General features: G+C 44.1%; 1 protein-coding gene across 1 annotated transcript in view; it reads right to left on the bottom strand.

The window, feature by feature from the left end:
• Positions 1-10989: 10989 nt before the first annotated feature.
• The window catches only part of Sar1b (secretion associated Ras related GTPase 1B), a 31594-nt gene continuing 16968 nt past the window's right edge, over positions 10990-25615 (bottom strand). The window contains exons 3-7 of the mRNA XM_021638888.2: positions 21786-21905; positions 19296-19361; positions 14508-14611; positions 13425-13556; positions 10990-11586 (exon numbers count right to left, since the gene is read on the bottom strand). Coding sequence (XP_021494563.1) covers positions 11470-11586; positions 13425-13556; positions 14508-14611; positions 19296-19361; positions 21786-21905 — 539 coding nt within the window. The 3' untranslated portion in view covers positions 10990-11469. The remainder of the gene's footprint in view (positions 11587-13424; positions 13557-14507; positions 14612-19295; positions 19362-21785; positions 21906-25615) is intronic.

Raw genomic sequence — 25615 nt, forward strand, 5'->3', positions numbered from 1 at the left:
GAAAGGGTTAAGAACGAGGCTTCTCTGGCCTTACGTGGAACCACATTTATTTATTTATTCATGGTGAGAAGGCACTTTGGTCACCCAAGTGTGAACGCCTACAGAAGATGCGACTCGGCCCCTAATGGGACAGAAACAACTACCAAGCACTTCGTAGTACCTCCCTTTCTGGAACTGCTTGGTCTTGCCGCAAGGAAAATTGGGAAATGTAGTGTTTTAGCTGGAAACTCTTGCTTGGTACTCAGATATCCTGAGGCCAGAAGAGAGTGTTGGGTTGGATTCCCTGGTACTGGAGTTCACCAGCCAACATGTGGTTACTGGGAACCGAGTCTGAGTCCCTCTGCAAGAGCAGGGAGTCCTCTTAAGCACTGCGCCTTCTCTACAGCTCCAGCAGCTGAAACCCACCACCCACGGGCCCTTCCTTCCTTCCTTCCTTCCTTCCTTCCTTCCTTCCTTCCTTCCTTCCTTCCTTCCTTCCTTCCTTCCCTCCCTCCCTCCCTTCCTTCCTTCCTTCCTTCCGGCCCACTAAGGTCTCACCCAGGCTAGTCTTGAACTCTACTTCTACAGCCAGCAATGCTGAGATTGTGTGTGGAGTTGTTCTGGTCAAAGCCGGGGCGCTGACAGGACTAATAGCACAGGCTCTGCCACTCATCTGCAATTCATTAATTACACAGACAATAGTGAAAGCAGGACAAAGGAGATTTAGTCACTAGGATCACACTGGGAAGACCAGATAGAGCTTCGGTGACCTCCCACTCCAACGCCAAATCCATCTGCAGGGTCCTGATATGAGGTTCAGATTTAAATAGAAGGTAAGAGGTGTGTATAACCAAGCCATCTTGTTGGTCGAGGCGCGGTCCACCCATCACTGACTCATCATTGTCCGTCCTCTAAGGTGGGCTGACAGTTGTCAGAATTAAATCTCTCTCCAGGAGACAGGTTCCTCCTTCAGCCAGCGAAAGGGCTTTCAGCCTCTTCCTTCTGGGAAATTTCAGATTCCTTGGGGACCCTTGTTTCAATAGCCTGGTACCCAAAGGGAGGGGCACAGATTCCTCTCTAGACCAGCCCCAGTCCTGTAAGGACTGTCACAGGATTACAGTCATGAGCTGCTGGCTTCCCAAATGTATTCTATGCACGGTCTGGGGCCCTGGCATCATAAACGCCTTATCCAGTTCAATGACACTGGGAGACCACTGAGCAAACAGTCAAAGTACATTGCCACCTAACTTTCTAAGCACAGTACTTTCTAGGGCGCACTTTCCTGTGCCTCCACTGCATCCTGCTCAATGGATGGACTCCAACACCTTGTTCAGGCAAAGCTAGCCCCGACCAGCAGTTAATATGAAGACAGGTTAGATACAGCTAACCTGTATCAGCTATCACTGTCTCAAGAGTCACCTCCAGGTAGACAGTACCTACTGTGTCAATAGCTTTGGCTTCCTTCCTTCCTTCCTTCCTTCCTTCCCTCCTTCCCTTCTCTTCTTTTCCTTCCCTTCCTTCTTTCTTCCGTGCTGGAATTTAACCCAGGGCAGTATTCATGCTCCGGTTCGCTCAGCCCAGTGTGTGATCTAGTTTTACTGTAGACCAGAATCTCGCACCAATGCCACACATGTCACTACACAAGCCCAGTGGCCAGTTTGCCAGTTTGAGGATGAATCTCTCAGGACAATCCTGACTTCAGATAATCTTTCCGAATCGTTGGCCATTGAGCCCATGAGCCTGGTGGGCAATGGCTCCAGTCTTAGCTTAGGAAACAAGGTCATGTGTCAGGAAAGCTTCCTGTTGGAATCGGCATTGGAAATGGGTTAGGGCTGGTGACTCGCTGCCAGGCCTGATGACCTGGCTTTAACTCCAGGATTCACAAGGTGAAAGGAGAGAACAAACTCCCATAAGCTGCCCTCTGCTTTCCACACGCACACGCACACACACACACACGCACACGCACACACACACACACAAATAGTAAGAGGCTAGGAGAGGCCTATCTCAGACTACCGCCTTCTTCTCTCTTCAGGCCTCTTGCTCTGTTTTCTCCACTCCTGTATTCCCTGCCCACAGTCTCATCATGCATGAGGCTCTGCCGATTCCCACACTGCACTGCATCCTCCTGTCCTTGCTGGTCTGTCTGCTTGGAATGTCTCCCTCTGCATTCATCTGTCTCAGATTCTGCAGGATTCAGCTTTGTAGTTCTTTCTAGAAATCGCCTTCATCATGTCAGGGAGTCTTCTTGCTCTGCCTGGCATGGTGCCTTGGCAAGTATCTGCCTATTTTTTCTGTGTTTTTGTTTATCTGCTTAGACAGGGTCTCATGTAGCCCACACTGGCCTGAAACTCACCTTGTGTCCTCGGCTGACTTTAAATCCCTGATCCTCCTGCCTCTATCTCCCAGTACTGGGATTATAAGTATTCACCACCATGCTTGGTTTATATGGTACTAGGGGCTGAACCCAGGGCTTACGGCAGACCAGACAAGCACAATCCTAGTGAGCTATACCCTCATTGGTTTTTTGTTTTGTTTCAAAACAAACCTTTACTATATGGCCAAATGGGCCTTAAACTCATAGCAATCCTCCTGCCTCAGTCTCTTGAATGCTGGAATTACAGGTGTATGCCACTATGTTAGCCTCCAGCTCACAGGTTATATAGGAAATGCCTGCTGAATGTCTAATAGGAAAACAAAAAGAAATAGAGCCCAAGAGCCTAAGCCAGACTCCAGCACTTCCACACATGCTTGGCTCAATGCCTGGTAGCAAAGTCTGCTTTCATGTAAGGGTTTGAGAAAGAGAATCTGACCAGCAGAACTTCCTTGAGTAGGGACCCTGTCCTGATTTTGCCCATCTCAACACAAAAGGATGATTACCTAAAAGGCTGCCCAGCCCGCAGGTAGTCAAGACTGAGGGCCAGCAAATCCAAGGGGGGCTGCGTGGCCCCCTGACTGCCATGTTGGAGCAATCTTTTGTACGCTATGTGAGGGGTGTCTCTGCATGTTCAATTGTTGATCACTAAAGCGCCAGACAGCTGAGTACTGTCCAGACTCTGGTATTGTTATTCTTATGGCTCAGCACCTGCCTCATATTCTGTAAACACTCTTCCCCTCTCACCTTTTGATTGGCCTAATAAAGAGCTGATGGCCAATCTGTAGGCAGGAGAGGCAAAGCTGCACTTCCGGGCTGGGGGCAGCAAGGCATAGGAAGGAGCAGGTGCTGGGACTGAGTGAGAGAGAAGTAATGGGCCACGTGGTGGGAGATAGGCCGGGACTTATCAGGTTAGAAGAGCTGAGAATCTGCCCAGCTATAGCGCCTAAGCTTTCATAAGTAATAAGTCTCCGTGTCTTTATTAACTGCTGGAGGGCCAAGAAGGTCCCACTATACTGCCGGATGATGCAAGGGGCTTGTTGATCCTCAGCCGGGCCCCAAATAGAAGCTGGGGTGGAGAGAAACTGTGAGCCTGTTCTCAAAATAGCTTCACGCCCTGCCATCTGCTGCCTGCCAGGCAGTCAGGGCAGAAAGCAGCTTCAGCTGGATTCCTTCAGGAGCTGCTGAGCTGAGGAACAGGGTTTTTATACACAGGGAAGTGCCCGCTAGATTCTCTGCACCCGGAATGGGCTGAAGCTCTCCTGCAATGACTTATGGAGGACTCCCAGCTCCCCAACCCCTGAGCCCCAATATTGAAGGCCCTAAACAGCAGGGGAGTCAACCTGCTTTTCTCTAGAAGGAAACCGACCTGGTCTGGCTTCCTAATCAGGGAGTGGGAACAGAAACTACTCAAATCTTTTTTCTTTTTTTTGTTTTTGTTTTTTTGAGACAACTCTGTGTAACAGCCCTGGCTGTCCTGGACTCAGAGATGTGCCTGCCTCTGCATCCCAAGTGCTGGAATTAAAAGTGTGTACCCCCACGCACGCCCGACCCAGTTCAAAGTTAAGGTCTAATTGGGTTCAATGAAACCCAGGATCCAGATGAGCCCTAACAGATGGTGCCAGTATTTGGCCATATTTGTGCCCCCTTCGTGTTCTTCGATGTTGCCAATGTCAGATGAAATAGGCCTACAATCCCACTGAACTTCATATTAAACTTTTTCTTTTCTTTTTTTCTTTTCTTTCTTCCTTTCTTTTTCTGTTTTTTTTTTTTTTTTTTGTTGTTGTTGTTGTTGTTGTTTTCCTATTTTATTTTTTTGAGACAGGGTTTTTCTGTGTAGCCCTGACTGTCCTTGAACTCAGAGGTCCACCTGCCTCTGCCTATTAAGTGCTGGGATGAAGGGCGTGTGCCACCACTGATCAGCTATATTAAACTTTCTTTAGCTCATAAAAGCAGGTAGTAGAGCTGGGCGATGGCTGGGGGGGGGGGGGTAAAGCGCTTGCCTTGCAAGCATGAGGGAGGACCTGAGGCAAAATCCCCAGAACCCATGTGAGAACAGATGCAGTAATGGCATGCTTCTGTGATGCTAGCACTCCTATGGGAAGCTGGAGGCTCAGATAGCCTGGCGTGTGCAGTGGTGAACAAGAATCCCTGCCCCTCGGGCGCGGTGGCACACACCTTTAATCCCAGGGAGGCAGAGGACAGCCAGTCAACACAGAGAAACCCTGTCTCGAAAAACAAAACAAAACAACAAAAAAGAATCCTTGCCTCAAAGAGCATGGGAGGTGAGGCCCAGTATCCAAGCTGTCGGCTTCTACATGTGTGCTGCTGTACGCATTCTCTCCCTACACTCCTCAACACAGGAAAACTAAGGGCACAGCTCGGTGAGAGAGCACCTGCCTAGCATGCACCAGGTCCTGGGTTCGATCCCCAGCACTATAACCAAAACTGTAAACAGCAACAACCCCTTTACCCACAAGCTTCTCTCCTCCCCACTTGAACCTAACTTTCTCTCTTCCTCCTTTCCAATCTGAAAACCATGTAACCTGTCACATGCCAATTTTTTGTTTGTTTGTTTGTTTGTTTTGAGACAGGGTTTCTCTGTGTGACCTTGGCTGTCCTGGACTCACTTTGTAGACCAGGCTGGCCTTGAACTCATAGTGATCTGCCTGCCTCTGCCTCTGCATTTGCACCACCATGTCCGGCTCACATGCCAATTTTTAATTTTTTTTTTTTAACATTTTACTTATAATTTTTTATGTGTCCTTGTGTTTTGCCTGCATGTAGATGCTCACACAATGCCTGTGGAGGCCAGAAGAGGGCGACAGATTCCGCTGGGACTGGAGATAAAGACAGCTGTGAGCTGACACATGGGTGCCGGGACTTGAACTCAGGTCCTCTAGAAGAGCAGCCAGGTGCTCTTAACTTCTGAGCTCTCTCTCTAGCCCAACGTGCAAATTCTTTTAAGTGGAGGAAATCTGTAGTCTATTAACCTAGCCCCCTAGGAACAAATCAGGAAAAAAAATTATTTTCTTTTTGCAACATTATCTGCCTGCTTGTAGTGCCCAATGGCCATCACTTAAGCCACTGTGACGTTTAAAATGTCTTAAATCTTACTTTATGTGTACAGGTGTCTTCTTTGCATGTATGTGCGTCACATGTGTGTCTGGTGCCCACGAAGAGGGCATCATATTCCCTAGGACTGCAGTTACAGATGGCTGTGAGCTGCCGTGTGGGCGCCGAGAACTGAACCCGGGTCCTCTGCAAGAGCTGCCACTGCTCTTAACCATTGCGCCATCTCTCTAGTCCTGCCACAACAATATCAGAGAGAAAGAGGAAGGGAAGGAGGGAGGGAAAGAGAGAGTAAGGGTGAGAGATAGTGGTTATTAAAAAAAAAAAAAAAAAAAAACAAAAACAAAAAACAAAAAAACAACTCCCCAGGAAATTCCGTACATGTTAACAATAGAGAACCTTGATGTAGGTAAAATCACTGGTGGCTGGAGAGATGGCTCAGTTGGTAAATTGGTAAGGTGCTTACCATGCAAGCAGAAGGACCTGGGTTTGATCCCCAGAACCCGCTTAAAAATCCAAGTATGGCGGTGGACACAGCTCACTGGCCAGGCAGCTAGCCCAATTGATGAACTTCAGAACAGTGAAGGACACTGACTCAGAAAACAGGATGGACCCTGCTCTTAAAAGGCAGAGGCGGGCAAATCTCTGAATTCAAGACTAGCCTGATCTACATAGTGAGTCCCAGGACAGCCAGGGCTACAGAATAAAAAGATCGTGTCTCAACAAACTAAAACCAAACCAACCAAACAAACAAACCAAGACAGACAGTTCCTGAGGAGTGACACTGGAGCCTGTGCTCTGCATGTACACGTGTGCACCTAAAGGAACACATATATGTGCGCGCACACACGCAAACCCACTTGCTCCCTCTTTCTTCATCCTATTTCAGTTAATCTGTGGTTTTTCCATATATATATATGTATATATGTATACACACACACACACACACACACACACACACGTATTGTTTGTTTGTGAGACAGGGAGACAGGGTTTCTCTGTGTAGCCCTGGCTGTCCTGGACTTGCTTCATAGACCAGGCTGGCCTTGAACTCACAGAGATCTGCCTGCCTCTGCATCCTGAGTGCCACTACCGCCAGCCATGATTTTCTATCTTAAAAAGGAAATAAAAAACTTTTGCATAAAATATACTATCTTGTCTTTGTAATTTCTTTAAGATTTGTGTGGGGTTTTTTTTATTTTTATTTTTTTGAGACAGGGTTTCTCTGTATAGTCTTGGCTGTCCTGGACTCACTTTGTAGACCAGACTGGCCTCGAACTCACAGAGATCTACCTGCCTCTGCCTTCTGAGTGTTGGAAGTATAGGTGTGTACCACTGCACCAGCTTCTTTAAGATTTATTTTATTTTATCTTTTATGTTATGTGTGTGTCTGTGTGCGCTTGTGGGTTGGTGACCAAGGAGGCCAGAAGAGGGCATCAGATGCCCTGGAGCTTGAGTTACAGGTGGCTGTGAGTTGTTCGCCATCAGTATTGGGAACAGAAGGGCAGTCTACTGAAAGAGTGGCCAGGGCTCTCAACTCCTGGGCCAGCTCTCCAGTCCCAGCCGTGTAATGTTCAAACTACAAAAATTTCTGATGAGCCAAATGAAAATTAGAGCTGGGTAATAAAACCCGGAGCTGAAGCTGGGGTGTGGCTCAGCGGCACCTAGCGAGCGTGCTCAAGTTCCTGGGCTCACTATCCACGCTGAGATGAAAGAAAACACGTCAGCACGCTGCAGTCCTTCAAAGGGCAGGCCGGCGTTTCATTTTCCTGTTCCTGACACTGGGTGCACAGGGAGTGAGAAGCAATCACACATGAGCAAGTTCACACAAGAACATGTAACACAGCTGTTCTTTGATCTGGACTCACTGTTAAAACAGTCATTAGAATTCGCATAGGGGGCTGGAGAGATGGCTTGGGGGTTAGAGCGCTGGCTGCTCTTCCAGAGGTCCTGAGTTCAATTCTCAGCAACCACAGGGTGGCTCACAACCATTTAAGATAAGATCTGGGTGCCCCCTTCTGGCAAGCGAGTGTACATGCAGGAAGACTGTAAAACAAACAAACAGATCTTAAAAAAAAAAAAATCACATAGAAGCAGGGTGGTGGTGGTGCATGGCTTTCATCTCAACACCCAGGGAGGCAGAGGCAGATGAATCTCCGGGAGTTCGAGGCTAGCCTGGTCTACAGAGTGAGTTCCAGGATAGTCAGGGTTAAAACAGAGAAACCCTGTCTGAAACAACAAACAAACAAATCCAGACAAAATCTCAGCTCTACAGCATTGTACAAAAGTTCAAAGGGTGCACCATTGAGCCTTTCCCACCAACTTACCAACGCCCTGTGTTTGCCCAACTACACACTTTTGTCATTAGAAAGCACCCTGGTGACATTCACTAGAGTGCTGTGGACTCTGGAGCCAACTGATCATGAGTTCATACTTAGGAGGAGTAGGGAACATGAAAACCCATGTGAGGCTGGCCATTTGGACAGGAATCTATCTCTATATTTGATAATGACAATGGTTCTAAAATCCAAACGAGGCAACTGTACAATTGCCAACCTCTTTTACTCCCAAATATTTCAACTAAAGTTGAAATAAAACAAAGCATCCCATTGAAAAGATTTGCTGGAATGGTCCCTGCATTCCAGTGTGGTATTGCTTTCCACCTTGGGTGGGGTACACTGGAATCCAGTTTGCTCTGGATTACACTGTTTCACCTGATTACTTTGGGTTCTGTAAGAAAGCATCACCAAAGGGCTGGAGAGATGGCTCGGTGGATGGGAGCACTGGCTTGTTTCTCCAGAGTTCAAATTCCAGCAACGATATAATGACTCACAACAATCTTTAATGGGCCGTTATCCCTCCTTCTGGCATGCAGGTGTACCTACAAACACAAATCTTTTTTTAAAAGCAAAAAAAAAAAAGTGTCACCAAAGTCCTGAGTAGTCACGGCAGCTCACTGTTCTGGATTATGAGGTTGTGGTTCAAAACGGCACCTTCAGCTGACTGTGGGCTTCCCCTTACTGGGATCTTTTAAATAAAGGCTGGGCCACTATGTGTGAAGGGGGCATGGTGACAGGACTCAGGACTAACAAGGTCCTAAGAGCATCCTAAGGACTTCACTCTTGAAGGAGCTGTCACACGTTCTATAGTTGATCCTAAAGGCTGGCAGCAGTGACCCTGTCAGATATTCTAAAGGGCTTGCTGGCTTTGTTTTTTGTTTGTTAAAATGTAAAACCTTGGTGGAGCTTGGAAATGCATGTCTTTAATCTCACAACTTGGTGAGGCAAAGGCTGGGAGAGCTCTGTGAAATCAAAGCCACCGTGGAGTTCCAGGCTAGGGTTACAGAAACACTGTGTGACACAGGCAAAAAGCAAGTTGAAATTCAGAGTACCGGAAACAGAGACGAGAAGCTTCAACCTGTATTTTTGATAACTCAGCTCTTGATTAGAACATAAGTTTTTTTTTCCTTTTAATTCTTAGTGCAAAACATTTTAAGAAATGGTCTGACACTGTAGCCCTCTCTGGCCTCCAGCTTCTCTTCTCCCACCTAAGTTATAGGGGTACACCACATTTATTTCCGTTCTGTGGGGTGGGATTTATCAACGAGACAGTTTCATCCTGTACCTCAGGCTGACCTCAAATGCTTGGCAGTTTCTGCCCCAGCTGCCCAGAAGCTGGGGTTACAGCTATGAGCTACTTGACCCAGTTAAATGGGTTTAGAACCTGTTTTATATTAATATAAATAACCATTTATTTCCCATTTATTTTGTATTAAGAGCTTTATACATCTCAATCTGTGTCCTGCTTTCTTGAAACATCATTGAATCTTCACATACACTTAGAGTAACAACATTTAGATTTTGTTTTGTTTTGTGCTGGAGATTAAACCCATAGCTCACACGCTAGACACACGCTCTGCTGCTGAGCTCCATGCTCAGTAGACTCCAGCCCCTTTCTAAGGTCTTTATGTGTTCAAGAGTCTCGTGTGCGTGTATGTAAAGAGAGCTGTGTGCCTGCTTCTGGCTGGAGGCTTGTTGCAGCCAGAGCACCTTACTGAGAGCATCCTCTGCCATGGTCTTTGTTTTTATTCCAGTGTCAGAGTGGGAACCGAGGCTTCCCGATTTTTTACTTTATACCCGGAAGCATTTCCCCTCTAGGGCGCTCTCTGGCTGGGGGATACAGGTTACAGGCCTGAGCTCTGCAGTTTTGGGGGGCCCCTAAGATGAGTGGCTTGGTGGCGCCCATTACCAGTTGTCTTAGGAGAAGTACAGGCCGCCGTCTCGCAGCATCTGCCAGACCTTCTCTTCTTGTTTGGCACCCTCTCCCCTGGTCCAGTCCGTCTGTGATACAAAGTCTGGACACTGAAGCAGACTAGATTTAGGCAATGTCACCAATATCTGGAGTGGATCCATTGATTCTAGGCTGCCTCCCGGGGCCCAAGTCCACTGCCTTGTTGACCCGTGTTTTGGGGGAAATCTCTCTTAGACTAAGGAGGCAACACCAGGCTTCCAAGATGGTTTGTTTCATTTTATTTTTCTCAGTATTTTGGGTTTATTTAATGATGAGCCTTTTAGTCACTATCATGAATAACCAAGTGATCATTTTCTGAGTTCTTTTCAGTATCTTTTTTTATTCTCTGTGTTTACTATCCTCGAGATCACAGGAATTTAAACCCAATTTACATGGAGTGAATTGTGAAGAGGCTCTCCTAATCCAGACAGTACTCTTTAAATAAAAATAAAATAATTGTATGTGCTTATCCTGCTTGCTTCTTCTCTGGGGAAAAAATAAGTGATATTGCTTTACAGACAGAAAAAAGTAAACAAAATCAGGGGCCCTAAGGTAGAGTAACTGATCCCCATTTTTATTGTTTAGGCTACTATTTGAGATGGGGAGAGCCTTGCTCCCCTCTGCATGAACAAAGTCTACAAGTTCAGACTATCTCAAAAAACAAAACAAAAGAATGGCACTTACCTTTCATTTATGTTAGGGAAACTAAAATGCTTTGAACAACCAAGCCCAGTTGTACGTGTGAGCATAGCAGTAACACTATAGCATCATGTGCAGAGCCCAAGGCTTTGGTGCAGAGTGCCAATAAGATAAAGATGGCCTAAAACAAGCTTTCATTTTCCTCCTCTCAGGAAAGGAAGCATGCTCCAGCGCAGAAGAGCCACAGGACAGGGGCAAATCCCACCCCTGCTGCCTTCCTCCAGCCACATGGGTTTCTAAGCTAAGCTGCTCCCTCTGGGAAGTCCATTCCATACAGGGAGCCCTGGGGCTGGACCACAGAAGACAGGCACAGACTGTGGCTATGGTAGTAATGGCAGGTCTCATGACTGGTAAAGGAAACAGAGGATTCAGAACCTTGGAGTCAGGCACCCTCAGCTCTAGCTGCTGTGGGGTAAGTGGAAAGCCTCTTGGGGCTTAAGCGCCATTCTAAATATTCTGAAGGAATTTTGCCCATCAACCATGCTCTCATATGTTCAATATTGAATTCTCACACTTTTCGGAGCACACTAGCCACAGGACACATTCAAATGAAACTGCTGCCCAACAAAGAGCCAAACGTTGGAGTTTGTTTTATTGCATGACATTTGCATAAGAAAAAGTAGTCCTGAAAACAGTAAGGCATCATGCAATCACTGATAAGCGGATTTTAACTGTACACAAGATAGGCGGACAATCTAAAATTGAAAAACTATTTCCAAAAAGTACATAAAAGTTTCACATGATGAGCTCTTAAATATGGTTTATATTTGTAGTTTCATATCGTTAAAAAGTGCTTCAAATATACCGCTGGGAAGCTGATCTTTATAAACGGTGATGGGTTGATGTGGGGTTAGAAACTGTAAAAACTATCTGTGTGGAATAAGAAAACTAACATTGTGATATTCAAACCTGAATCAGTTTGCAATTTCCACTCAGGTAGATATATTAATAATCTAAAAACACCTATTCTGAAACCAACAAAAGTCTATTGAATTCAAGTTATGCATGTTGGGGGATGGGTCTTGAGGCCTGGATGCGTGTGGGCATGACCGCTGCTAATCGATGTACTGTGCCATCCAGCGGAAGCCTTCTCCATAGCCTTGCCTTTTCAGCACACTGCACATGAACACTTCCAGAGGCCTGGCATTCAGCTCCTTCAGCGACACGTTGCCCTGGAAGAGGAGAGAGCTGTTATGTTGAGCGCTCAGGGAGTAAAAGTTCTCCTCCCAGCATATGGTAGATTCTCCTTCAGAACAAAAAGTGTCAATGATAAAGCTGCGGTGGAATGACCTACACCCAGTCATTGTATCAAAGGGTTGCTACACTCAGCCTCAGGCTAGTATGGGGACCACAGAGCCAGCACAACAGGCCTTCCAATACAACAGGAATATATGTGGTACACAGACATACATGTAGGCAAGACACTTATAAACATAAAGTTAAATTTTAAAAAGGGGAGAGGGTACTGGAGAGATGCACAGTGGTTAAGAGCACTCGTTTTTGCAGAGGAGCTGGGTTCAATTCCTAGTACCCACACAGTGGCTCACAACTGCCTATAATACCACACCAGGCAATGTCTTAATATCCTTATAAAGTGGAGGTTCAGAATATAACACAGAGGCTAAGAAGCTGGCTTAATGGTAGAGTATGTGTAGGGTTCTAGGTTGATTCCTGGCAACACATGCACTGAAAGTACTTAAAGAAAAAGAAAAAGAAAAAATAAAAATCCAAACGGGGTGTGGTCACGCACACCTTTAGCCTCGGCGAGAGGTAGCGAGGGCAGCAGCCTGCTCTATAGAAGGGAGTCCTGGCAGCCAGGGCTTCAAAAGCCAAATAAAATAGAAAACTGAAATGGGAGTGTAACCCCATGGCCTGCTGGAGGCTATTTGTTTTGGTTTTGGATAGTGCTGGGGACAAAACCCAGACCATTCTCTACTACTGAGCTATACCTCTAGCGCTTGTAGCTCTAATGCCAAAAGTCTGTGATAATTAAAACTTTGAAAGCTTCATTTAGTTATACGTAAGCACAGCCCACATGAATGACAGACCTCCAATTGTTATCACTGAGAAGGGCTTCCATTCAATAGCAGACAGAAATGAGGGTATTAAAAAGACACTCAAGGGGCTGGCGAGATGGCTCAGTGGTTAAGAGCACTGCCTGCTCTTCCAAAGGACCTGGGTTCAATTCCCAGCACCCCCAAGGCAGCTCACATCTGCCTGTAATGCCCAATTCCAAGGGATCTGATACCTTCACACTAATGCACATAAGATAAAATTAAATAAATTTTAAAAAGACACTCAAATGTACAATTAAGTTTTCTCTAAGAAAATTATTTATTTTTATTTCCTGTGCATTAGTGTTTTGCCTGAATGTATGTCTGTGTGAGGGTGTTGGATCCCATGGACCTGGAGTTACAGGCAGTTTTGAGCTGCCATGTGGGTGCTAGGAATTGAACCCATGTCCTCTGGAAGAGCAGACAGTGCTCTTAACTGCTGAGCCACCTCTCCAGCCCCCAATTAAGTTTTCTTTAAGGAAGAAAAAATAGCTTATACAGTTGAACATAGTCATGTAAGATGTTTCTACTACAGAATTAAATACTCACATTGGTCAAAGGTGGTTATACTGGCGTGTGCTTATGATCTCAGGCCTTGTGAGGAGAATCAAGAGAGTAGCTATGGCTACTTCATGAGGCCTTGTTTAAACCCAAAAAAACCAAACAAATCACTTTCTAAAGTTTTTTACCTTTCTTAGCTGGGTGTGGTGGTGCACACCTTTAATCCCAGAACTTGGGAGGTAGAGGCAGGGCTCAGAGGCTGGCAGATTTCTTTGAGTTTGAGGCCAGCCTGGTCTACAGAGTGAGTTCCAGGACAGCCAGCTACATCGTGAGACCCTGTTTAAAACAACAACAAAAACCAAAACAAAACAAAAAAAAAAAAACAAAACAAAAAAACAAAAAGCAACCAACAACAATAAAAACAATAAAATTAAATAAAAATAAAGGATTTTTACCTTTCCTGTTGTCTGACCATATAAACCGAACATCTCTCGTAACCTTTCTTCACTGACGGCTTCAGGTCTGTCGATCTTATTTCCAAGAATTAGGATAGGCACGTTGGCAATGGTTTCATCTGTCATTAGTGACTGAAACAAAGCAAATAATAGGAAAGACAGGTTGGTTTAAAATTTACCTAAAAATCTCATTTTGAAGATACCACACAGCCAAGGGCTCATTCTTCACTGTATCATGACGCCCTGACCTGCATAAGCACATTTTCCTCATGTCTGAAGTGGAAACTAGGAAAACATATGCTAGATTCTCCTATCTCCCTAAAGCTCTCTGGAGATGCTCACTATGCAAACCACTAAGGGAGTATGGACACCTTGGAGGTGGGGCAACCCGGTTTCACTTCTGGTTCTGTCAACAGGTTCCAATCTTGGGCAATTAGCCTCTTGCAGGAGCAGCAGCAACTATTTAAGGCACTGACCTGAGTGCCGAGGGAAGCGATACTGTACTTATACCAGTATCAGGATCAGCAACTAACTGACCCTGTTCCAGGATCACAGAACCTTCCTGATAAAGGAATGGTCAGGCTAACCTTCAGTCAGATCATGACCTCCATACTCTGTGGTCCCAGATTCAGCTCTGCCTCACTGGAAACTGCTGAGCCTCCTTGCAAAATATTTGACAGAGAGAGGGTGCAGAGGGATGTGAACACGCACCTACTTCCTTCTGGAAGTAGTTAAGATGGCTGGACAATTGCTGAAAGAATGGAATCCTGGGATGGCACGACTCTGGATCAACCGGCTTCAGGAATGAATGGGCATGCACACACATGCAGGGCACACTCTGGCGAGGGTGAACTGTCTTCGGAGGTGTTTCTGTTAGCACTTCCTCACTAGCCTCAGCTGCTGCAGTTTACTCCCTCTCCATTTTAAATAGTCATCAGCAGTTAAAATGATCACCGAGCCCAGACTGTCAGGAGTTTCCACAGGCACTGCAGGAAAGCTGCACTCTGACAGCTCCATCTGCACCTATTCCTTCAAGCTGCCCAGAGGGAGTTCACTGTGTTTAGTTTTAATTATTCAACTTACATCAAGTTCTTCTTTTGACTCTAACAGCCTTTCATGGTCTGCACAATCCACAAGAAATACAATGCCATTGATAGCAGGAAGGTAGTTTTTCCATACTCTTCGGGCTAACAAAAACAATCATGAGTTAGGATTTGTGTTGGTCAAACCTAGTGGATGGTTGGATGGAAGAGTCCAACAAGGTCTCAGAGTACAGAGACATCCCTTTGGCTGCTGTTTTACTGCACAGCCAACTGCCTGCTTCGCCAAAGATTTTGGTACCAAATTTTCCCCAGAATACCAAAACAAATTTCAGATTTTCCTTGATTGTAGGCAAGTCAAATCCTTTATTCTCCCCCATTAAGAAATAGGATTAGGAGCAGGAAAAATGGCTCAGGGCTAAGAGCACTTCCTGTTCTCCCAGAGGACCTAGTTTGGTTCCCAAAACCCATATTAGGTGGCTCACAACCATCTGCAACTCCAGTTGCAGGAGATCCAACACCCTCTGCTGTTCCACAGGCATGCACACACATGGTGCACACTCATGGACACAGTGACTCATTAAATTCACTAGGAGACCTCTATGAATGCTCATCAACCAAATTTAAGCAGTAAAAAAACATATATACGTGTGTGTGTGTGTGTGTATACAGTGTTAATTTTTTGACATTTCTCATTTCTCAGGTTTTAGCTAGTGATAAATATGAAATCAAAATAATGTTAGTACCAAGTACAGGCTTGGCAAGTTACAAACTGTTATGTTCAAAACGGAAAACGGGCTGGAGAGATGGCTCGGAGGTTAAGAGCTGTTCTTCCAGAGGACCTGAGTTCAATTCCCAGCAACCACATGGTGGCTTTCAACTAACTGTAATGGAATCTAATGCCCTCTTCTGCTGTCCATGAAAACAGTGTTCATATGATAAAATAAATAAATAAATCTTTTTAAAAAAACAGAAAACAAACTTAATTAATGAAATTATTTGAAAACAGTGCCACCAGCAAGGGAGCACGTGTGCAGCATATAACCATGTATGGACATTTCATATTCAACTATAACATATTTGCGGGTCGGGGCTGGAGAGGTGGGTTGGTGGTTAAGATGGATGCTCTTCCAGAGGACCTGTGTTCAGTTCCCAGCACCTACAAGACGGTACACAACATCTGTAACTCTAGTCCCAGGGAATCCTGATGCCCTCTTCTGGCAGCTAAAGACACCAGGCATACATGTGGTGCACAGAAAAACATGCATGCAAAATACTCAAAATAAGTCAATCCAAACAAAAACCGTTTTTCTTTCGGTATTTGAAAAATTTCTCCAGTGTCTTCATATTTACCTTGTTTCTGATGACATGTGCTGTTTTTGTTTTTTACATTTACTATCTGTTTTGTGTGTGGGCATACTGTGTGGAAGCAGCCACACCATGGTACATGTTTGAAGGTCAGGGCACAATTGTAGGAGTCTGTTCTCTCTTTATATTGTGAGGATCCTGAGGAACACAACTCTGGTCATGGACTTACTGTTTTCTATCCCTTTCCTGAGGGATTCTTGGTACATGTACATTATACCCAACTTTAAAAAAAAATTTTTTTTTAATTTTATGTGTGTGAGTTTGTTGATGTGTGTCTAACTACCACATGCATGTATGTCCACAGAGGCCAGAAGAGGGCATCAGATCCCCTGGGACTGGAGTTACAGATAGTTATGAGGCATCATCTGGGTGCTGGGAATTAAAACCAGGTCCTTTGCAAGAGCAGTCAGTGCTCTTAACTGCTGGACAATCTCCCATCCCATTCATCAGGTTCTTAAGCTGCGGGTTAAGAAAAATTTGACAACAGTAATAGGTTTCTAAATGCCCAACAACCAAAATATGAACTAAAAAAAACAGAGAGTCCTGATGCTGGCGTGTTTCTGGCACTCCTGGCCCATAGGCATCCTCAGAGCACTTCATTGCAACCCTGGTGCTTACCACATGCACAGGCACCGGGCATGCATGACAGCACACAGCTTCAAACAACAGTGCTTCAGTGTGTGTTAGGAATTGCAGGGATTTAGCGGTACAGTTTTCTGCTCTTACAGAAACATTTTTTAATTTCAGTAAACAAAGACTTTCAATATTTTCCTACCACCATCCCTCAGTATGTAAGTATCAAATTAATTAACTTTGGATTGTATTGGTTTTGACTGTCTCATTTTAAAACCTGCTGCTTAAGTTTTTGACTTCAGTTCCATAAAAAGAGGGACTAAAAATCATTCACTGAATTCTAGCTTGGGATTAGGACAAACAGTTTCTAAAAAGGTCCTGAACATACATACTTTTGCCATTTTTCACTATGTCTTTATGCAAAGCATTGATGACTATAAAATCAAAACACTGGGGCTGGAGAGATGGCTCAGTGGTTAAGAGCCCCTGAGCTTGCAGAGAACCTGAGTTCTGATTCCCAGCATTCACATAGTGGTTCCCAAGCAGATGTAACTCTAGTTCCAGGGGAATCTGATGTCATCTTCTGACCTACACAGGCACCAGGCACACGTATGGTGCACAGACATACATGCAGGCAAAACACTCACACATAAAAATAAATAAAACCTAAAAGAGGGAGGGAGGAAGAGAGAGAAGGAGAAAGGGAGGGTGGAAAGGAAGGAGGGAGAGGAAGAAGGCAGTGGTGGGACATAGCAGAGGCAGACGGATTCTGAGTTTGAGGCCAGCCTAATCTACAGAGTTCCAGGACAGCCAGGGCTACACTGGGAAACCTTGTCTTGAAAAAAAAATTAAAAAAGAATTTGAAAAATGCTAAAGATTCTCTGTCTTGGAGCTGGAGAGATGGCTCAGCAGTTAAGAGCACTGAGGTCCTGAGTTCAATTCCCAGCAACTATATGGTAGCTCACAATCATGTGATGGAATCTGATTCCCTCTTCTGGAGTGTATGAAAACAGAACATTCATATACATAAGATAAATATATAAATCTTAAAAAAAAAAAGATTTTCTGTCTCATAGTACAAAATATGCAGCCAGTATTTAACTTTTTGTGTAAAAATAAACAAGCACAGCCATCTCTTTAGTATGCAAATTTGCCTACATCTTTAGTAAGTGGTAAAATTATATCAAATAATTTTTAAAAATATTTTTTTATGATTTATTATTAAGAAATAATCTCTTAAGGTCTAGGAAATGATGAGGGTAATTTCTTTTCTATCGCAGACTTTTTAAAAGAGAGAACTTTATTTATTGGGTTTTCTTTTTTTTTTTTTAGGTTTTTCAAGATAGGGTTATTCTGTGTAGCCTTGGCCATCCTGGAACTTGCTCTATAGACCAGGCTGGCCTCGAACTCACAGAGATCTGGATGCCTCTACCTCCCAAGAGCTGGGATCAGAGGCAGGTGCCATAACCACCAGCTCAATTTTTATTTTTAAAAAAGATTTTATTATTCTTATTTTATGTGTATGCATGTCTTACTTGTATGTATGAATGTGTACTGTGTGTGACTAATTCCTGTGGAAGCCAGAAGAGGGAACCAGATCCCCCGGAACTGGAACTAAGGACAGTTGTCAGCAGCCACGTGGGTGCTGTGAGCAAAACCTGGGTCCTCTGTAAGAGTAGCAACTGCTCTTAGCTCTCCAGCCTTGAGAAAACAGATTTTATAGTACCCAAGGGGAAATAACTCATGACTTGAACTTTATGGCCTATCCAGAAAACATTGTATATATGAAACCTCAAGTAAACTCCATTAGATTCTAAATATTTTTTTTCTAAATATTCTAAATTAATTTTTATGACATGTCTGTGAGTGTGAGTGTGTGGAGACAAGGGCAAACTTGTAGAGTTTGGGGTCTGTTCTCTCCTTTCTCCATGGAGTCTGGAACTGAACTCAGGCTGCTTTCAGGTCTACAATGGCAGTACTCTTAGCCACTGAGCCATCTTTCCAGCTTTAAATTCTAATTCTCTGATCTTCACACCCAGAGATGAACAGATGTGTGTCTCAAATGTGCTTTCACTACCACTGCCACTAAAGGTCTTTTTCAAATATATGCTGCATCAGTTTTAAAAATATCTTTCTGTTATTATTTATATGGCGCTGGGAATGAGGGGAGGTGGTGTGCTTCACTGTAGATCATCAGCACTATGGGCTGGCACCGATCACCAGGCTTCCAGACACCCACTAGCTCTATACCTTAACACCAGGCTTTAGGGACCTCCAGATCCCCACATTCACTAGCTGTGCTGCACCACGTGACCCACAGGCTATAAGCTATTAGGATGTAAAAAAAAATGGAGAGGAAGTTAGTCCATAAAAATTCATCTCAGGGTTCAGGACAGTTCTCCCACACTTGCTGCAGAAACGTACAGAGAAGCACTAAGTTCCGTAAGTACAGCTAGAGCACTCCAGGGAGGGAGTCGTTCCTCACAGATGGGATTTATGAGCAAAAGCAGAGAGAACAAGAGGTCATCTCTAGTGGAAGAAAGAGAACGGGAGGAGAGAACCCCAGAGAATGCCAGGATAATGACAAGTCTGTGTCTTAAAAAAATGGGTTAGTTACTGGGGCATTTGAGGTGGTTACAGTATCATGTGTTCATAATATGACTTTGATAACAGGTCAGAAGTAGCCTGATGCAAAGAGAAAACCGAAGCTAAATTTTACTTATAGCTCATCACCATCAGCAGTTTAGTGACTCAGAAGTACCATATGTCCAGTGAAGTTCTTAACCTTACTCTGCCTTACTTGGGGAACATGCAGTTCCAAGCTCTGGACCACAGTGGCCACACTTAGTAAGTTAGGATAAAGCAGAGGCTAAGAGAAACAGAACCTTACCTTGGACGTGCCCACCCAGGTCAAAAGTTGTGAAAGTCATGCCAGCAATAGTGAGTTCTTCTGAAGCTAAATAAAAACAAGATCATTTTACAACAGAATCAGAGATCTGCTAGGCAGAGGGGCTCATGCCTGTAATCCCAGCACTTATGAGGTAAAAGTGGAAAGAGCAGAAGTTTAAGGTCATCGTTGGCTACAGAGGAAGTTTAAAGCTAGCCCAAACTACAAAGGCCTGTCTATTATTTTCCATTTATCTCTTCATTGAGTCCATATTTTCCTTTAAATCCTTGGTCAGAGTATCTCTTTTTTGGTTTTCTGAGACAGGGTTTGTCTGTGTAGCTTGGCTATCCTGGACTTGCTTTGTAGACTAGGCTAGCCTTGAACTCACAAGGATCCACCTGCCTCTGCCTACCCGAGTACTGGGATTACAGGCGTGCACCACTTCGAAGGCAGTCACAGGATCTCTTTAAATTTAAAAGAAAGAAAGAAGGGTCAGCAAGATGGTTCAACAGGTAAAGGCGCTTGCCACCAAGCCCAATGACCTAAATTTGATCCCCAGAACCCACAGGGTGGAATGAGAGATCTGACACCCACAATTTGTTTGCTGACCTCCACTTGTAGAATGGCATGTGCCCTACCCCTGACTAAATAAGTGTAATGAAAAAAACAAAGAAGAGGCTTTCAAGCTTAATTATTTGAGACGAGTCTCCTGCAACCCAGGCTGGCCTTGAATTTGCTATGAAGAAGATTACAGGCATGCTCCACAATGCTTGGTTTGTGCAGATTATGGACAGCTTCATGCATGCTGGGCAGAAATTCTACCAACTGAACCATATCCCCAGCCCACCAGAGCTGTGTCCATATCCCTATCTGCTAATCCCACCATCCTTTTTGTTTGTTTGCTTTTTGAGACAGGGATTCTCTGTGTAGCCTTAGCTGTCCTGGACGCACTGTATAGACTAGGCTAGCCTGGAACTCACAGAGATCCGCCTGCCTCTGCCTCCCTGAGTGCTGGGATTACAGGTGTGCACCACCAGCCTGGTAATCCTATCATCCTTTGACACTTCTGGGTCTGTTTCTTCTGATAGATTTTTCTCTTGGTTATGGGTCACACTTACCTATTTTTTTGCATGTTATTAATTTTATATTATAAAATTATAATACATACTAAATTTTACTGCATTTTTTTAAACTTTATTCTAATAGAATTGTTCTTTCTCCGGGTGTGGTTCTTCAGCTGTACTTCATGCACACACAAATGGGTATCTCTGTGCTAATTTCTGGAGTAATTCCCTCCTGCTCTCTTTTCCCCAGTACAGTGCCTGGCAAGTTCTAACCTCACAATTCTGTTCTTTCTTTCCTTACTTGACTGGCTGTGTGGCTTTTCTTTCACACCCAAGTTGAAAAGCACCTCTGGCATAAAGCTAGAATATAGAAGAGTTTGTTTAGGAACTCTTAGGAACTACAGTCCTGAGTTGGCTGTTGCTCAGTTTTGAAAACAACTGTGCATGTACATTTCTGTCTAGTTACCTAGTTTGTAGTGGGAAAGACTTTTAGACACTGTTATCTTCCCTCATGGCCTAGAGAGGAGTTTCCTATAATCACAACAAATATTTCCCCAGAGGGGCTGGAGAGATGGCTCAGAGGTTAAGAGCACTGGCTGCTCTTACAGAGGATCTTGAGTTCAATTCCCAGCAACCACATGGTGGCCCACAACCATCTAAAATGAGATTTGGTGCCCTCTGCTGGTGTGCTGGTGTACACGCAGACAGAATACTGTATACATAATAAATATATCTTTAAAAAAATTTTGCTGGAACTACATGGCATCAGGGCACTTATTTTGTTAAGGAACTCTAAGCTGGCTGGGGTAGCATATACACTGGGAAGCTATGGAAGATGAAGGATAGTGAATTTGAAACTAGCCTGGGCTACACAGCAAAACCCTATCTCAAAAACTAAATATTTAACAGGTACATGTGTAGGCTAGAAGGTAACTCTTCATTTCTTTTCTGAGACAGGGTCTCACAACAGAGCCCTGGCTGACCTAGAATTTACTATGAAGATCAAGCGGCCTTGAATTCACAGATCCACCTGCCTCTTCTTCCAAGTGCTGGGGCTAAAGGCCACCACACATATCCTTCGATTAACTTGTGTTTAAACTGTATCTGCCTGCTTTATAATCTTTTCACTGTGACAGTGACAGATGAAAATTCGCCTTCTGTTTCTTTCTGCTGGCCCTGTTGTTTTTTAGTCTGTAGTGGAGACTGGGTTCACAGTATAGCCAAGAAGGTGTGAGGACTACTTCTAGATCTTGATTTGTGCTCTGGGAACCAGGTCAATTACTATTTACATAGTTATTTCAGGAACAGTTGAATAATCTCATACTTTATTCATCAAAACCCCCAAATAAAATAAAAAAAATAAAACAAAAAACAAACTTTTGGGCAGGGCCTATGACTCAGCATTACTCATATGGAAGAAAATACTTACTGGGATGTAGTGTTGGGACATGCTGGCCAAGCCTGTCATCTTTCAGCATGTGCAGCAATGTTGTTTTCCCTGCATTATCCAATCCAAGGAATACCAGCTTACCAGTTTTTTTATACAGTCCTGCAGAATGAGAAGAACTATGATCAGTCAGAGTGACATCGAACATGGATCATGAAAATGACTATATTTGACATGACTTAAAAGTCACACGTAGTTAAGATACTTGACATGCAGCTCCTGAGAAGTCTGCTCCTGGTGCGCACTGTGTCCCCCTCAGTGCCCCTCTTCAATGTCTGTGCTTAAACCTCTATTAAACCCTAACAGAGCCGACTTTACTACACCTGCACCCCAACAGCTGGGAGGTGAGGGCAGGAAATCAGAAGGGCAAGGAAGGGCAAGGTGATTCTCAGCTCTATAGCAAGTCTGAGGTTAGTCTGAGCTACCCGAGACCCTGCCTCAAAAAATAAAAGCCACGATTAGTGCAGGCCTTAATCCCAGCACTTGGGAGGAAGAGAGTGGAGCATCTCTCCTGGTCTGCACACTTCCAGAGCAGCCAGAGCTAAGTAGAGAGATTCTGTTTAAAAAATAACAAAACAGGGGCTGGAGAAATAGCTCAAGAGTTAAGAGCACTGGCTGCTCTTCCAGATGGTCTCAGGTTCAATTCCCAGCACCTGCAAGGCAGCTCACAACTATCTGTAACTCCAGTCTCAGGGAATTGGACACCCTCATACAGACATGCATGCAGGCAAAACACCAATGCACATAAAATAAAAATAAAAAATATAAAAATATTCAATTTAAAAAACAAAACAAAAAAATACCGCCAAAATAAACAATAATCAATTCTAACTCTGCCTCAACATAAATAAGTAAATTTAGCATAAATAAGCTTGGCTTCCTAAGCTTATCTTTTTGTTGTTGTTTTGTTTTGTTTTTTTTTAAGATAGGGCTTCTCTGTGTAGACTAGGCTGGCCTTGAACTCACAGCAATCCACCTGCCTCTGCCTCCCAGAGTGGGATCAAAGGCATGTACCATTACAGCTGGCTACCTTAAACTTATCTTTAAGTTTTCTGCTCTTGCTTCTTTTGTTTTTGTCTGGCAGTGCTACTACCCCCAAGTTAGGCCAGGTAGGTGCTTTCCATCACTGAGCTATACCCTTGTCCTCTTTTTACATTTTATTGAGATAGGTTCCCACCAAATTCAAAGCCCAACTTGGCTTTGAATTCATTCTGTTGCTCAGTCTAACTTTTAATTTGTGATCCTCCTTTCTCAGTCTCCTGAATAGCTGGGATTAAAAGTCTATATTACCAAGTAAGGCTATTTTCAGGTTTTATTTCACCTGTATGACTGTTTTGCCTGCAGTGAAGTATCTGAGGAGGCCACAGAAGAATGTTGGGTTCCCTGAGACTAGAGTTACAAATACATGAGCTATCATGTGGGTGCTGGGAATTGAGCCCAGGTCCTCTGGAAGGGTAGGCAGCCAGTACTCTTACTCTTAAGAGCCATTTCTTTCTTTTTTTTTTTTTCAATGCAGTTTATTCAGGAACCTTGAACAATCATCTGACCCTGGGGAAAGCCAGCCCACAGCTTAAATAGCCTCTGGGTAGCCAACCCCAGCGTGCCACGTGGGCAATGCAGATAGGTCCACATACATGGAAGCAAGCCAGATCCTCAGCCTTAGCCAAATGTGGAATTGTTCGTGACAGAGAGCACTCACCATCGGGAAGGTGGAAGGCGGAAACCAGCTCCATCTTTAAGGCATAGCATTCCGCAGCTCTCTACAGTTCCCCCTTTTTGTTTTAGACGCATCAGGCAAGAGTAGAGGTCTGATCTCTGATATTAGAAATAAATTGGGACTTTGTACTGATGTTCATTTAGGTGTCATCAACCCAAAGAGCATCAGACCCGTCCAATACCTTTTTCTCAGAGGCCGGACCTGGGGCATCAACCCGCATGCAATCAGACATGCTCTTCTCTGGGTCCAAAGCGGCTGACCCTGAGTGCAGTGCTTAGCCTCGCATCCTGAGCGTAACATTTTAGCTTTTTATGGTAGCCAACCATGCTTGGGGAGACTGTCCTGCTTCAATGGCTGCAAAGGCCTGAATGGTCATGGCTGCATTACGCTGTTGTGAGACTCTAATCTTGCATATATACCACAGGCAAACCAAAGAGAAGAGCCATTTCTTCAGCCCCTCATTTTCAGTTTAAAAAAAATTTTTTTTTTTTTTTAAATCTACACATTATCCAAGCATGGCAACAAAGATCTGTAACTCCAGCATCACTGGTGAGGTGGAGGCAGGGAATCATGCCAGTTCTAGGACAGCTGGGCTACACAGCCATCCCTGTACTTACGAGGCAGAGGCAGGAAGAACATGCATTCCAAACTAACCTGAGTAATTAATTGAGACCCCATCTCAAAACAAGTTTTAAATTGTGCTGTGGATGTAATTCAGTGGTAAACAATGTGCCTGGCATATGCAAAGCCTGGATGTACCCCCGGTACGATCCAGACAGACAAGTCAATCAATGTATCTGTGATATGGGGCCTCACATAAAGAACTAAGTTTGGTTCTGGTCAGCAGAAGCTTGTTGCTCACACTTGTCTATAGTATAGAGAGGGAGCTCTTGTTAACCAAAGGTAATGCCTGTACACTATACTAGAGAGACATTATAAATAACTGACATCATGTCTTCAAGAAGATAGACCACATGAAAAGTCAAAGAAGAATTTTTTCTCAGATGAAAATAAATTAATCATTTAAAAAATAATTTTGGGTGCCAGGAGGTGGTGGTGCACGCCTTTAATCCCAGCAGAGGCAGAATCTCTGTGATCATCTCACTTTGTAGACCACAATAGCCTGAAAACAGTCAGAGCGACATAGCGAGACCCTGTCTTAGAAAGAAAAGAAAAGAACAGAAAGAAAGAAAGAAAGAAAGAAAACAAAAAGGGAGAGGGAGGAAGGAAGGAAGGAAGGAAGGAAGGAAGGAAGGAAGGAAGGAAGGGAAAATAAAATCTCCTAATGTAGCCAAAACCAGATTTTAACTCCCATCATCAGATATATACCATAACACTTGGTTAGTAGTCTAAATTTTCTTTTTTGTTTTTTTTCCAGGGGACTAAATATTAAAGAGTAAAAGTACATTAATATGATTCTCAAAGGGGGTGCCTAGGACACATCCGCAACATTTGAACTTTACTTGAGAAAGACTGTATTGGAGCAGTGGATACAACTTGGTGGTAGACAGTTTACTTAGCACACACAAGGACCTAGATTCAATCCCAAGCACACTACACTTGAAAAATAAACAAGCAAAAATAGCTCACAGAATTATGTGCTGGATTAAATCCTTAGTTTGCAGGCACTTCTAAGTACTTACAGATGTTATTCATTTAACCTTCAAAGAAACTTTGGTTCTGAGTTAGGTGTCTAAATCAGACCTGGGCTTTGAAGTCTGCTTACACTGTTGTAAGATCTGTCCTATTTAATCTCTTTGCTCCCGTGTGTGAGCATGCGATTGTCACAATGTGCTGGGGAGTTCCGAGGATCCCTCCTATCGTGTGAGTCCTCAGGCAGATGGTGCCTTTACAGCCACTTTATAACTGCTGAGCTATAACATCAGCTCAGTGTTGTGTTTTGAGGCAGGACTTCATTCTATACCCAAGGCTGGCTTTGAACTCATGGCAATCCTCTAGGTTTACCTCCATGTGCTAGAGTTATAGGCATGAACAGCCACACCAACTTGACACTCGAGTTTTTAATATCAGATTATCATTTGCAAGTTGAAAAAAATAGATATGTTACAATATTTTTACCATGTGTGGTGTCCCA

The sequence above is a fragment of the Meriones unguiculatus genome, chromosome 11, assembly GCF_030254825.1.
Source record: "Meriones unguiculatus strain TT.TT164.6M chromosome 11, Bangor_MerUng_6.1, whole genome shotgun sequence".
Lineage (NCBI taxonomy): Eukaryota > Metazoa > Chordata > Mammalia > Rodentia > Muridae > Meriones > Meriones unguiculatus.